This window comes from Solea senegalensis, linkage group LG10 (genome assembly GCF_019176455.1).
Source record: "Solea senegalensis isolate Sse05_10M linkage group LG10, IFAPA_SoseM_1, whole genome shotgun sequence".
NCBI classification, from domain to species: Eukaryota; Metazoa; Chordata; class Actinopteri; order Pleuronectiformes; family Soleidae; genus Solea; species Solea senegalensis.
In genome coordinates, this window is record NC_058030.1 from 5,401,088 (window position 1) to 5,413,997 (window position 12,910).

At 40.2% G+C, this 12,910-nt stretch overlaps 3 protein-coding genes and 1 non-coding gene across 5 annotated transcripts in view; 1 reads left to right on the top strand and 3 right to left on the bottom strand.

Annotated features, from left to right (window-relative positions):
- Positions 1 to 2,475, bottom strand: part of bbs2 (Bardet-Biedl syndrome 2) — a 12,422-nt gene extending 9,947 nt beyond the window's left edge. For both annotated transcript variants that reach the window (XM_044037133.1, XM_044037132.1), the window contains exon 1: positions 2,378 to 2,475. The gene's annotated coding sequence lies outside the window, so the exon portion shown is untranslated. The remainder of the gene's footprint in view (positions 1 to 2,377) is intronic.
- Positions 2,476 to 3,459: 984 nt separating this feature from the next.
- Positions 3,460 to 7,467, bottom strand: LOC122775847 (putative ankyrin repeat domain-containing protein 20A2). Its single transcript, XM_044036050.1, has 2 exons — positions 6,755 to 7,467; positions 3,460 to 6,289 (listed from the first exon to the last, which is right to left on the bottom strand). The coding sequence occupies exons 1-2, from the start codon at positions 7,465 to 7,467 to the stop codon at positions 3,460 to 3,462; spliced, it is 3,543 nt and encodes a 1,180-aa protein (XP_043891985.1).
- Positions 7,468 to 8,154: 687 nt separating this feature from the next.
- Positions 8,155 to 8,226, bottom strand: trnap-agg. The gene has a single exon. It is a non-coding gene; the product is annotated as a tRNA-Pro (tRNA).
- Positions 8,227 to 9,229: 1,003 nt separating this feature from the next.
- Positions 9,230 to 12,868, top strand: setd6 (SET domain containing 6, protein lysine methyltransferase). Its single transcript, XM_044037127.1, has 9 exons — positions 9,230 to 9,347; positions 10,047 to 10,127; positions 10,638 to 10,782; positions 10,870 to 11,011; positions 11,082 to 11,276; positions 11,357 to 11,510; positions 11,820 to 12,000; positions 12,217 to 12,353; positions 12,467 to 12,868. Exons 1-9 carry the CDS (start codon positions 9,321 to 9,323, stop codon positions 12,785 to 12,787), a joined length of 1,383 nt encoding a protein of 460 aa, XP_043893062.1. The 5' UTR covers positions 9,230 to 9,320; the 3' UTR covers positions 12,788 to 12,868.
- The last annotated feature ends 42 nt before the right edge of the window (positions 12,869 to 12,910 follow it).

Consider the following 12,910-nt stretch of genomic DNA (forward strand, 5'->3'; position numbering starts at 1 on the left):
TTAGTAAGTGGTCCAAAATGAGACAAAAAAGTCATAGTATAGTATGTCGTTCAAAATGTGACAAATAAGTCATACTTTAGTATGTCGTCCAAAATGTGGCAAAAAAGTCATATTTTAGTATGTCGTCCAACATTTCACAGAAGCGCCTCGTTTAGTGAGACATTAAAATGGTGACAAAAAACAACATCACATAAGACAGCCATCAGCCTCAGTGGCCTAATAGATAAGACAACATCCCAATAAGCCAGGGATTGTGGGTTCAAGTCCCTTCCAGAGCAGTCAAAGTCATAGAGTAAGAGATCCCAAAAACATCATAGTATGTCAACAAAAAAGTCATAGGTTAGCATGTCATCCAAAATATCAACAATGTTGCAAAAATGTGCTGGGTTCAATCCCAGGTATAGGATGTTTCTGTGTGGATAATATGTGCCAACTACTAACCACCATGCCACTTACAGTCAAAATGTCATAGCTTAGTATTTTATCCAAAATGTCGTAGTTTAGTATGTCGTCCAAAATGTCATGACGAGTTTGTCAAATTACTAAACTATGACATTTTGTCTCATTTTGGAGGACATACTAAACTATGACATTTTGTCTCATTTTGGACGACATACTAAACTATGACATTTTGGTCAAATTTTGGATGAAATACTAAACAATGATGTATTTGTCACATTTTGGACGGCATACTTAACTATGACGATTTTGTCAAATTTTTGACGACGTACTAAACTATGACATTTTTGTCAAATTTTGGACATACTAAATGATGACATTTTGGACGATATATTAAACTCTGACATTTTTGTCAGATTTTGGACGACATACTAAACTATGACATTTTGGTGACTTTTTGGACGACATCCTAAAATATGCAATTTGTCACATTTTGGACGACATACTAAACTCTGACATTTTGGTGAATTTTGGACGACATAATAAACTATGACATTTTTGTCAAATTTTGGACGACATACTAAACTATGACATTTTGGTGAATTTTTGGACGACATACTAAACTATGACATTTTTGTCAAATTTTGGACGACATACTAAACTATGACATTTTGGTGACTGCATTATAAAATCTGAAAATGTCCAAAAAAGTATAAAACTTAAACTGTGCTTGTTGAAAAACCTTAATATATATCAAACATTTCAGTTAGGTAAGAAAAGTCCCAAGTCTTGTGATCCATTTAAAGTTTGAACCACGTCTCTACGTTAAAGTATGACAAGGCTCCAAACTGGGCTGAGTTGTGATAATTTCTTCGACCGTTTCCCATTCATGTGCATCTGGAAATTATTCACAGTTTTTTGGGATTTTTGTTGCCTCGGTTACTCGAAATGCTTCTAAAAGTCATAGCACACGATTCCCGGGAGGAGTTACGTGCCAAACTTTGGGAGGAAGAGGAAAAATATCAAGAAGTAGAAATGCAGAAAAGAGATACTTGCGCTGCAATGCATTCTAGTCAGAACTTCCTAGAGTTCTGACTAGTATGCCTTGCAGCAGCAGGCACTAATAATACTTACAGTAACCTTTTTACAATATCCATTTCTTACTATGTTGCCGTTCTCTTTTTTTTTTTTAGAAGCCAAAAAAGTGCAGGAGGTGCAATTCAGTCACTGTAAATAAATTCCTGTCCACTGTCCCAACAACAAATAATAAAGGTAAATAATAAATAAATAAACAAAACTCATTACTGCTTTATATGCAATTCAAGAATCCAAATCCAAACACAACATAGAAAAACTATTAAAAACAAAACAATAATAAGATCATTTATAAAAGACACATTTATAGTGGCACAAAGGTAAGTTGTCAAAGTTTAAAAGCTTAAAAAAGTACTTGTACTGTACGCTCATACTTGAGTACATTCCGTGTCAAATAACTTTGATACATAAGTACAGTAAATTTAGACGTTTACTCAGGCAGACTTTTAACAACTTTGTTTATTTGTGGTTCAATAGTGGTTTTGTAGTACTTCACACACCACTGTATACCAAGTGGCCATGTGTGATTTTACCTCACTAATGTAATTACAAGCTTTACCTCAGACATCCAGGGGGCGACTTCTGTTGCCTAGCAACAGAGGGGAAGCTAAAGCTTTTCACCTGGCTAATCTCTCTATCGTTTACTGAGCAATAAGACAGATTGTAAAACAAAAAGGAAACCGCATCGAGAGTCTTTGACATGTCGTATACACAACCGTGATATAAATCGTTTGAAAGACATAAAATAGCCAACATTTGACTGAACTGCATTGCAAGTTTAGCTTAACTACACAGCGCGAAAGGCGTAAATGTTGTCAGAAATAAGTCAAAAAATATTAACGAGGCTAAAAAGACCAGGTCGCTGTTTTTATCGAAAACATACCAATTTGAGAAGAAGTCTGTCCTGCTGTCCTCTGCAAGTGTTTCTGGTTGAAGTTGATAAGCTAGCCAACGAGCTAGCTGAGTAGCGACAACACAGCGACAGATACAGTCAAGTAATTGTCAATGTAGCACTTCCTGTCTACATTTTTCAAAATAAAAGCTGTTTGAATTTCTGCATCATGATTGTGAGGAGAGTAGGGCTACAACTAACGATTATTTTTCATGAATCTGTCGATAGTTTTCTAGATTAATCGAGTTTGGTCTGTAAAATGTCAGAAATTGTTGAAAATGTTGATCATATCGGTGTTGATCAAACCTAGAAAAGATGTAATGTTTTGTCCACAACCTAAAATGATTCAGTGTAATGGAAAATAACACTTGCTCTCAGGTATTGCTTTTTAACATACACACTTGTGTAGCTTAGTCACATCACTAATGGCTCAAGACCAGACACTACTCCTAGAAGCACATATAAGGCATTCACCTTTGGCCTAAATGCTTTTAGATTTTTTCCACCTTTAACCTACGACGTGCACAGTTTAATTCAAACACCTTTAATCTAAACACGTAAAGCAAACTGAGTAATGCCTACACAAAACTTGATTTATTGATCTGGCTGTTCCTTTCTGCCTGTTCCTGTCCCGTGGCCAGATTTCCCTGCTGCACAGATAAGCTCAGATGCAGGAGCCAGCTATAAAACTATGTAAACTCTCTGTGCCTCAGAGCCATCTTTGACCTGCCTCTGAGCTGTTGTCTTGACCCTCTCTTTGCAAAGAAATAAACCATCAACAATCAACTTTGATTCTCCAACTTTATTTCTTCATCAGACACCTTACGATGATTCTTGCCACAACGTTCACTTTATATGATTTCTATGTTATATGGAGCAATATATGCTTTTGTTTAAAATAGAGACATTAATTGGAGTCTGTGTGTAAACCCGTGGAAGATGGAGGATTTAAGACAAGGGCCAAATATTTGGAAGCCACACAGTAGTGTCTCCTGGTACAGCTGAATCCCCCACTGATGCAGCTCCATACCACCATTGAGTTGTGAGTCATGGATGTCCACACAGAGCAACATTTAGCTCTGTTTTGTTGTTGTCCGCTCAAGGCTGTCATACTGCATGGAGCAGGCACGGGCCAGTTCCCTCTCTAGCCTCTGGATGTTCTGTTCCAACTCATGAGGCTTACTAGTAGTCACTTTGATCTGATCCTCTGCTTTTTGATTAGCTGTCTGGAACTGCAGGTTCACTTGCACCAGATTATCTGCCCTTAGGTGGTTGGGGAACATGTCCTCACACGGCTGCATTTTACTCCTCTCCAGCTGGACGCTACAGCAGCGGGACCTCTTCGGGGAGGTCAGCTTTTTCTTAATCTCAAAGTTCACATTCTCTAATTGGCTGCAGAAAGACACTGCCTTCTCCACCTTCTTCTCTGCCAGATCTTCCACCTTTTCTTTCATTCTTCTGAATCCACCCTCAGTCTGACTGTGTCTGCTCAGGTCCATCGTTGGACTGTTCCACTCCTCTGCTATCTTGTTGGCTTTCATTTTTAATTCTTCTTTTTCAAGTGGTGTCAGAGACAGTCCCAATCTCTCCTTCTTGAGTCTCTCCACGGTGTCCTTCAGCTGTTTGATGGTGGTATTCTCAGCCATTATCATTTGTCTCTCAGGCTGCACATAATGGTTTTTGTTGTCTAACATTCTTTTGGTTCTGCTAATGAGTTTGAGGAGCTGAGTTGTCCTCTCCTGCAGGTCACTGTGATTATTTGTGTTTACCTCCAGAAAAGGGTTACTCATTGGCATCATTTTTAGTGAATTAGCACGCTGCCTTGTGTTCTTTTCATTGTCCATCTTGTAGATCTGATCTTGGAGGTCAGCAGGCTTCTTCTTGAACCCCTCCACACCGTCATCCAGCTCTGTGATGGTAGTATTCTTATCCCTTTCTTCCAGGCTACTCTTCAGACATGCAGATTGTCTCTCAGACTGCACACAGTGGATGTCATTCTCTACGATTTTTTTAGTCCTGTATATGAGTTTGAGGAGGCGAGTTGTTTTCTCCTCCAAGGTGTTGTGATGATGTGTGTTGACCCTCAGAGAAGCTTTGTTCGACAGCCTCCTGATTGAGTCGGCTTGCTGAAATAATTTAGCCTTGGTGTCATTCTTTTCTTTGGCCATCTTGAAGATCTGGTCTTGGACATCATAAGCCTTCTTTTTCTTGAGTCTCTCAACAGCCTCCCTTAACTGTTTGATAGTGGTATATTTATGATTTTCTCCAGGATTGCTTTTCAGACTGTTCATTCTTTTCTCAGGCTGTTCATAGTGGTCTTTACTCTCTTCTAGTATTTGTTTAACCCCACCTGAGTCTCCGAGGAACTGAGTCTCCTCTTCCAGGTCATTGTGAGAATGTGTGTTGGCCTCCAGTGACGTTTCACTAGTCAACAGTTTTTCAAGTGAGTCAGCCAGTTGCCTTAGATTAGCCTCTGTTTCATTCTTTTCTTCTTCCAACTGTTTGAGCTGGTGCTGGAGGTCAGATGCGTTACTGGTGCACTTATTATTTCTTTCCTCCACCACTTGTGCCTTCTCTTCACAGCCAGAGTGCAGCTTGGACAGAACATTTTCTCTCTGGGCCCGGTGGAGCCCTAACACAGCCTGACTCTTCATGCACCTCTCCACAGTGACTTTTAGCTGTTTGTTGGGGGGATTCTTATCCCTTTCATCAGGACTTCTCTTTAGACTGTTTATTTGTCTCTCAGGCTGCATATAGTGGTCTTTACTCCTTACTCCTTTAACCCAATCTATGTCTTTAAGAAGCTGAGTCTCCTTCTCCAGGTCATTGCAATCAGGTACGTTGACCTCCAGAAGAGCTTCCTTGATTGACATCTTCCTGAGAGAGTCAGCTAGTTGCTTAAATTTAGAGTCTGTTTCATTCTTTTCTTCTTTTAACTTGTGGATCTGGTCTTCGAGGGCAGCAGCCTTACTGGTGAGCTCCTTAGTTCTCTGCTCCACCAGTTTTACCCTCTCTTCACAGTTTGAGTGCTGTGAGTGGGTGAATCTGTCTCTCAGGTGAAGGAGCTCCTGTCTCTCTTGTTGTTGCAATTTCTTTGTGTCTGTTTGAGGTGCCAGGCAAAACTCAACCTCATGTTCTGCCACTGCCAGAGTTGTTATCTTAGCTAACTCAGATTTCAGGGTGTTTACATGGTTTTTCAGATTGTTGCTGTTGGCTATCTCAGCCATCTTCAGGTCTTTTCCACTCTGTCCTTCCTGTTTGTTACCATTGTGCCTCAGCTGGAGAGGGAGATGTGATTGCACTGATGCACTGATGGAGCTTTTGGTGGCTACTGGCTGTAATAGATTATACAAACCCAAATCAACATCAGTACTTTGTCCATTATCTCTGTCTGTATCATCTTTACCATCATGACTGGTGACACTGGGTGAGTCCCAGTCTGATAGCTCATCTTCAGGACTCAAACCAAGCTCAGTCTTTTGGTCATACACTGATGCCCCAATGGGGCTCTTGGTGGCAAGATCAGTCTTTTGTCCATTAACTCTGTCCTGTTTGCTTAAAATACCAAGTTGCTGCTCAGTCTCCATCTGTTTAATATCATCATTGCCATCATGTCTGGTGACACTGGGTGAGTCCCATTCTGATAGCTCATCGAGAACACCCAAACCAAGATCAGTCTTTTGGTCATTATCCCTGTCATGTTTGCTCACAGCAGCAAGTGCCTTCTGATCTTCTGACAGATTTTTCATCTGTCCTTCCTGTTTGTCACCATTGTCCCTCAATGAGAGTGGGAGATGCACTTGCACTGATGCCATGTTGAAGCTCTTGGTGGCTGAAGGCTGTTGTGCCTGGTGAATTAATCCAGCCTGACTGGCCACAGTTTTCTCAGTGTTCTTAGAAAGACTATCAACGTCAGCCAAACCAAGCTCAGTCTTTTGGACATTATCTCGGTCATATTTGCTCAAAGTACTAAGTGTCTTCCTAGCAGCCCTTTGTTTAATAACTTTGCTGTCATGGGTATTGGCAGAACCCCAACTAAGCTTAGTTTTTTGGTCATTACCACTCAAGGGTCCACCATGTGGTGCGGCAGAAACCTCTCTCTTTCTAGATGCAAACATTTTACCTGGATTGGCTTTCTGTGATTTTTCCAATTTTCCACCTTCAGCTAAACGTCGATCATTCTTTGAATTTTCTGAAATCTGGCTTAGTGACCCTGACCTGGAGGTGTCTGTGGGCTCTGGTTTGTCATTGCAGTGTGCAGACGCCTTTCCCCCGTTCCCTTTTTGCATAATTTCCCTTTGTTTGTTTTTGTATGAATCCAATTCATTATTTTTTTTCTTGGAGATCAGAGGGAGACAACGGGAAAACCCATTCTTTACAGCATACTCACACGCTGTCCATCCTTTGGTATCCTTTAGTGCAGTATTAGCATTAAACCTCATGAGTAGTTCCAACATATCGATCTGTCCTCTGCCAGCAGCTATCATTAATGGGGACCTTTGTTCTTGGTCGATGACATTTACATCAGCTCTCTTGTTGAGGAGATAGTTTGCCATCTTAATATAATGCTCACGTACTGCTACAATCAGAGGTGTAAAACCCTTCTTGTTTTGGGCATTGATGTTAGCCTTATGGTGCAGTAGCAAGGAAGCAATGGGGACGGATGGGATGTTTGCTGCCAGGTGCAGGGCTGTGTTGCCTTTGTTATCCACCAGGTTAGGCTCAGCATGGTTTTCCAGCAGCATGCCCACACATTGCTCATGCTGACTCTGCACTGCCTTCATTAAGGCAGATCTATTTTCAGAGTCACATTGATTCAGCTTTGCTTTCCTCTCAATAAGGAATTGCACCACGTCAACGTGTCCTCTGGCACAGGCAACATGAAGTGCATCACTAGTCAGCTTGTTGAGTTGAGTAATATCTTTCTTCGCAGCAAGCTTCCTCAACTTTGTCAAATTACCCTTTGAAGCAGCTGTGTAAAACTCCTTGAGTTCTTTTTCCAGGTGTTTGTCGACGGGGGAACGTACACTGGCCTCATAGGTGCTTCTAGACTTTCTGTTGAATAAGTTGAGCATCTTCATCGTGTGTTATTTTGGTCATTATCTCTTTGTTTAGTCTTTTGACATCAAAACATCAACTTTTAGGAGGAACCGGCTCCCTTAATGTTGCATTTCTTCCCTCTGGTAAAGTCTCCTCTCATCCGGAGAACATCAAAAGCAATTTGTCAAAACATCAAAGTCAACTGTTGCTATGGCAATGTGTTTTTTTCGTTTGGTAGTGTGTAGTTTAGTAGTGTAGGAGTATCCTAATTCCAGAAGAGGGAAGTAATGCATCATCATGGATGCAAGCTGCCATTAAACACATGAAAGAAGAAAGTACTTACTCTACGTTTTTACATATTAGATACTGTATATATTTACTTTGTATACTATATTATTGACCCTCTTTGTTTGAGCCTATTAAAGGATCGCTAATGTGTTATTATTTGTAAAGCTCATTACTGCAGCTCTTTGTTACTTTTTGAATCAACTCTTTGTTTTTCTTTTATTCATAATATAAAGGGGTAGACCAATAATTATTTTTTCTTATGAGAAAATGTGCTACTTTCTTTCTAAAATGTGTTCATTTTTCCTCATAAACTGCAATACATGCGAGCCATTCAGTATAAAAATAAACATACAAAGAAATGTTTGATTTGTTTAGATATCCTTCCTATGAAGATGTTACTGTGTTGCTTGGTGTTTATTGCTTAAAGTTAGGAAAAAGCAGGGCTCGTCCGGGATTTGAACCCGGGACCTCTCGCACCCTAAGCGAGAATCATGCCCCTAGACCAACGAGCCATATAAACTTGGGGAATATGTTTAAGTTTGGATCCACACAGCTACTCATCAGCTTGCTGATGTGGCATACACAGAGTTGGAAAACTGATTGAATCCCGCCGACTAGTGGTGATCAGAGGATACTACATCACACAGACCAACATATTTATACGACAGAACCACGTTGAAAATAAATGTCCTCTTTTATATATACATAAAAGGGATATCAGTAAAATCACTTTAGATGACTTAAAATACAAATGACAGCTGACACAGATCCACTTTGTCCTTGAGGAGACACCACTGTCACAATAAGTCACACTTTATCTACTGTCTGCTTCCATGATACACATGTTTGTTTATATGGAAGACCATTTTCACTCGTGATAGAAAAATACAGCTATGAGTTTCAGAGACCGTATACCTGGATTTTGTATGAAGTGTATGAAGCCATAAACAGACTTTAATTTGAATTGAAAATGTCTGATTTTAAGTATGCGGGTAGCCATACAACCAAGCCAGTCTTGTCCAGAACGTATGGACAATTTTGTTTAGCTTGAGCAAATTCGCTTGAGAATTTCTACGATAAAAAAATGTAAATATTGGACTTTTAATTTGAAATTTCCAAAAAAAACAAAAAAAACAACGTACGGTAAAAATGCCCGAATTTAAGAATATTAGTAGTCATAGATGTCCTGAACAGTCTTGTCCACAATATATGAAAAAAAATGTTTTTAATTCAACTCAAATTGGGAATCAAATGAGAATGTCTTCGATAAAAAATGTCAATGATGGACTTTTAATTTGAAATTGATCAAAAACTGTACCGTTAACGTCTGTTTATGTCTTCATACATTAGCCCAATTAGAAGGTCTCTGAAACTAATAGCTGTATTTTCCTATTTTTTTTCCCATTCTAAAATGTTTTTCAATCGTGCACTCAGACACAGATAATGGGCTCATTGTTTTAACTTGAAAGCCGGATGCTGATTTCCTTACATGTCAGCTTGATTCTTCCAGTAGTAACGGCCTGTGTGTCCCTGCCCGCTTGCCGTAGTTAGCTGTCAGCTAAGTTTATCAGTATTTAGTTGTAGTGTTGGCATCACGTTTACAGAAATGGCAACGGAAGCAAAACTACTCAAGGTTAAAACCTTTGTTTTACACTTAGCACAAAATATTAAGAATATCGTGGCTGTACAGAATTAGCGGACCGTATGATAGAAGCTGCTAGTTAAATAGCCGCAACCGTTGCGTTAACTTTAGCCTCGTGTTTGTAATGTGCTACGTCCGTTGGGCGACGTTATGATTGTGTAATGTTTTACTACCACTCAAAAACAGTAAATACTGATAATATTTAATTTGAAATCACTAATCCAAATCGAATTATCTCTGATATTATGTATGGAGCATAATACGCACGTCTATGCAAGACTTTGAAACTTTCCAGTTTTAAAATGTGTTTTACATGTTCTACTATCTAACATATGAGATATTAGTCTCCACTCATCCAGACACAACTTATTTTGGCTGTACACTGTTCTTTCCACGTGATTATAATCTCGAAATATGATGTTGCATTTCTGCATGTGAGCTGTACCAAGAGTCTTCTGCACTCACTGGCCACATTATTAGGTACACATTTTACATTACATTACATTACATGTCATTTAGCAGACGCTTTTATCCAAAGCGACTTACAAAAATCTCGTTTCTTCCCCATTTTGATACTCGGTTTGAAGTCCTGTGAATTTGTAGCACTGAATGGAAAACTGCAGCTTCAGGTCACATCATGCTAGTGAAGCTCTAATGTTTTCTGTGGCTGTTTGACTCTGTTGCTGACAGTTGGATGACAGTTCAGAGATCACCCCTCTGGAGGATTTTCTACAGTGGTGCAACAAAGTCGGGCTTGTGCTCAGCAGTAAGGTATGGTATATTCTGTCAGAGTACTGTGTATTCTTTTTAAGTTGTCTGTGTCTGTCTGAACCATTGGCAGTTAATTGGTTGTATGGTTCCATGAAATGTGAGGACATTTTGACTGGTTTTAATTTATTCAATTCAATAAAAAACACATTGAAATCTATTAATCAATTTTTAAAATGTTGATAATTAAGTAAGCAATTAATAATCAATTGGTCATTGCAGCCCTACTTCTGAGTGTGTCTCACCCAGACAATCTCCTGCTGTTCAAATCATATCTTAAAATCAATGTGTTCTCTCAGTTTTGACATTGTCACATATTGACACCTCCTATACTCATATCCTATTAAAGCGATAATTGTGTTCTTCTAAAAACAAGTCAACAGTTCTCCCTCCTGTGCTCTCTCACCCATGTCTTTTAAATAACACCTCTGTCTTATACTTCCTCCTTTAAACCCCACACATAAACCCACCTTGTGCCTCTCCATCATTTTCATTGGATTCTTTCCCTAACAGGTTTATGTGAGTAAAGAGGGAACAGTCGCAGAGTACGGGATGCTGGCAAAGGACAACATAGAGTTGGGGGAAGTTTTATTCACCATCCCCAGATCAGCTCTACTTCACCAGGGAACAACCAAGGTTTCTGCTCTCCTGGAGAAAGGTAACAGTTGGTTGGTTGGTTGGTTTATAAAGATGGTTTTCTGAAGATTAAAAGGTCAAGCTGTGAATGTCATATTTCCCTTTACAGAGAAGTCAACTCTGGAGAGCTCTTCAGGCTGGGTTCCCCTTCTGTTGGCGCTGCTGTATGAGTACACATCCTCACAGTCCCACTGGAGACCCTACCTGTCTCTGTGGACAGACTTCAAGACACTGGATCATCCCATGTTCTGGTAAGAAACAGTGTCTAATCAGTTGAATCTGTAAGCTTTCATCGCAGTAGGTCACAGTAGATCCTTTCAGGTCTAAAGAGGAGAGAGACAAACTGCTGAGAGGAACGGGTATTCCAAAGGCCGTGGACACAGATCTGGCTAACATCCGTAAGGAGTACACAGATGTAGCCCTGCCGTTCATCAACAAGCATCCTGACCTCTGGAACCCCAGCACACACACACTGGAGCTGTACACACAGCTGGTGGCCTTCGTCATGGCCTACAGGTCAGTGAACATGACACAAGAGTGTGCATTCATAAAGAGTGTGTCCTAAAATGGTGTCCTCTTCCGATATCTCCCTCCAGTTTTCAAGAGCCACAGGCGGAGGAGGACGAGGAAGATGAAGATGACGATGACGATGAGGACGAGGAAAAGGCCCCTAATCCACCCATGATGGTTCCCATGGCAGACATGCTGAACCATGTGTCACAGCACAATGCTAATCTGGAGTTCACACCGGTAAACTGTTCATTTATTAGTTAATTATTGATGTATTGTATCTGAACATGCATTAATTAATGTTGTGTTCTTGACGACACGATATTCATTTCATTATAGCCTGAGCAGGAAGTGTATTTATCGTGTCTAAGGCGGCAAATAACGATTATTTTCATAAATGAGGCTGTAAACAGAGGACATGGATCACCTGAAGTCCAATCCCAGCAATAGAAACATGTTTTTCTTATTTCAACTTCCACTCGTTTTCAAAATTCAGTTTTTTTGACTTTTAGTTTATTTTTTATCTCTGCACTGTCTCATTTTTCTTAGGACTGTCTGAAGATGGTTTGCGTGCGGCACATTCGTAAAGGCGAGGAGGTGTTTAACACCTACGGCGAAATGGCCAACTGGCAGCTGCTCCATATGTATGGCTTCAGTGAACCATATCCAAGCAACAGCAACGACACAGCTGACATCCCCATCACCGACCTCTACGAAGCCTCCAAACAAGGTATCAGAGTGTTGAGGAAATGGAGGACTACAAAAGTTAGAACTGTATTATAAGGCACAAAATGTTTTTGTTTTTACTGTGGATATGGTACACATTAACCGTGTTATCAAGAATATGATCGGTCATTTCATCCAACAACACGCAAATTATTCTTTACTCCACTGGCGGTCCCTCCTTTCTAAAGACTTGACCTCCTTGTCCTCCTCCTCCTCACAGGTATTCAGTCTGATTTAGATCGGCAGCTGATAGAGGAGCAGTGGGAAATGGTGCATGAGCTAATACAAGAGAAAGAAGCCTTTGTCTTTGGTAAACATGGCTGCCTTACAGACACAGAGCTGCACACTGCACTCAAGGTGAGGGAAAAACTACAGCCAGTACTCATCACAACTCACCACAGAATGCATTTCAGAATGATAAAATATGTATTGAAATATGATTTTTTTTCCCCGCCTCTGTTACTCTTCAGGTGCTGTGCCTGTCAAAGCAAGAGTTCTCGGAGTTCATAGAAAACGAAGGATGGGAAGAAGTGGATGAGGACGACGAGGCGATTTCCTTTTCTTTGTCTAATGACGGCCTCCCAGAATTAAAGGCTGCTTGGAAAAGCCTCATTCACAAAACAATCCTCCTGACTCTGAAGTCTTACGGAGATGACGAAGACAGAGACCGTGCTCTCATAGAGGATCAGGCAGCACTTTCTAAACTTAGCAGCAGGCAACAGAAAGCACTGCAGGTACGGTTTGGACAGAAGAGCATCCTGTACAAATTACTGGAGCTCATAGGGTCGTGAACTGTGACAGGGACCATGTCGTTGTTTTTTTACCTCAAGGAAAAAAAGCACTTTGCAAATAAATTCTTTCCTGAAGATGTATTTATTTTTTCCAGTTTGTTTTCTGTGGTGTATTGTTTGCAT

Coding starts and splice junctions, on each gene's coding strand:
- LOC122775847 (XM_044036050.1), bottom strand. CDS start 7,467: ATGAAGATGCTCAACTTATTCAACAGAAAGTCTAGAAGCACCTATGAG. Junction 6,290..6,754: donor GAGTATGCTGTAAAGAATGG/GTTTTCCCGTTG, acceptor TGACGTTGATAG/TCTTTCTAAGAACACTGAGA.
- setd6 (XM_044037127.1), top strand. CDS start 9,321: ATGGCAACGGAAGCAAAACTACTCAAG. Junction 11,277..11,356: donor GCCTTCGTCATGGCCTACAG/GTCAGTGAACAT, acceptor ATCTCCCTCCAG/TTTTCAAGAGCCACAGGCGG. Junction 12,001..12,216: donor CTACGAAGCCTCCAAACAAG/GTATCAGAGTGT, acceptor TCCTCCTCACAG/GTATTCAGTCTGATTTAGAT.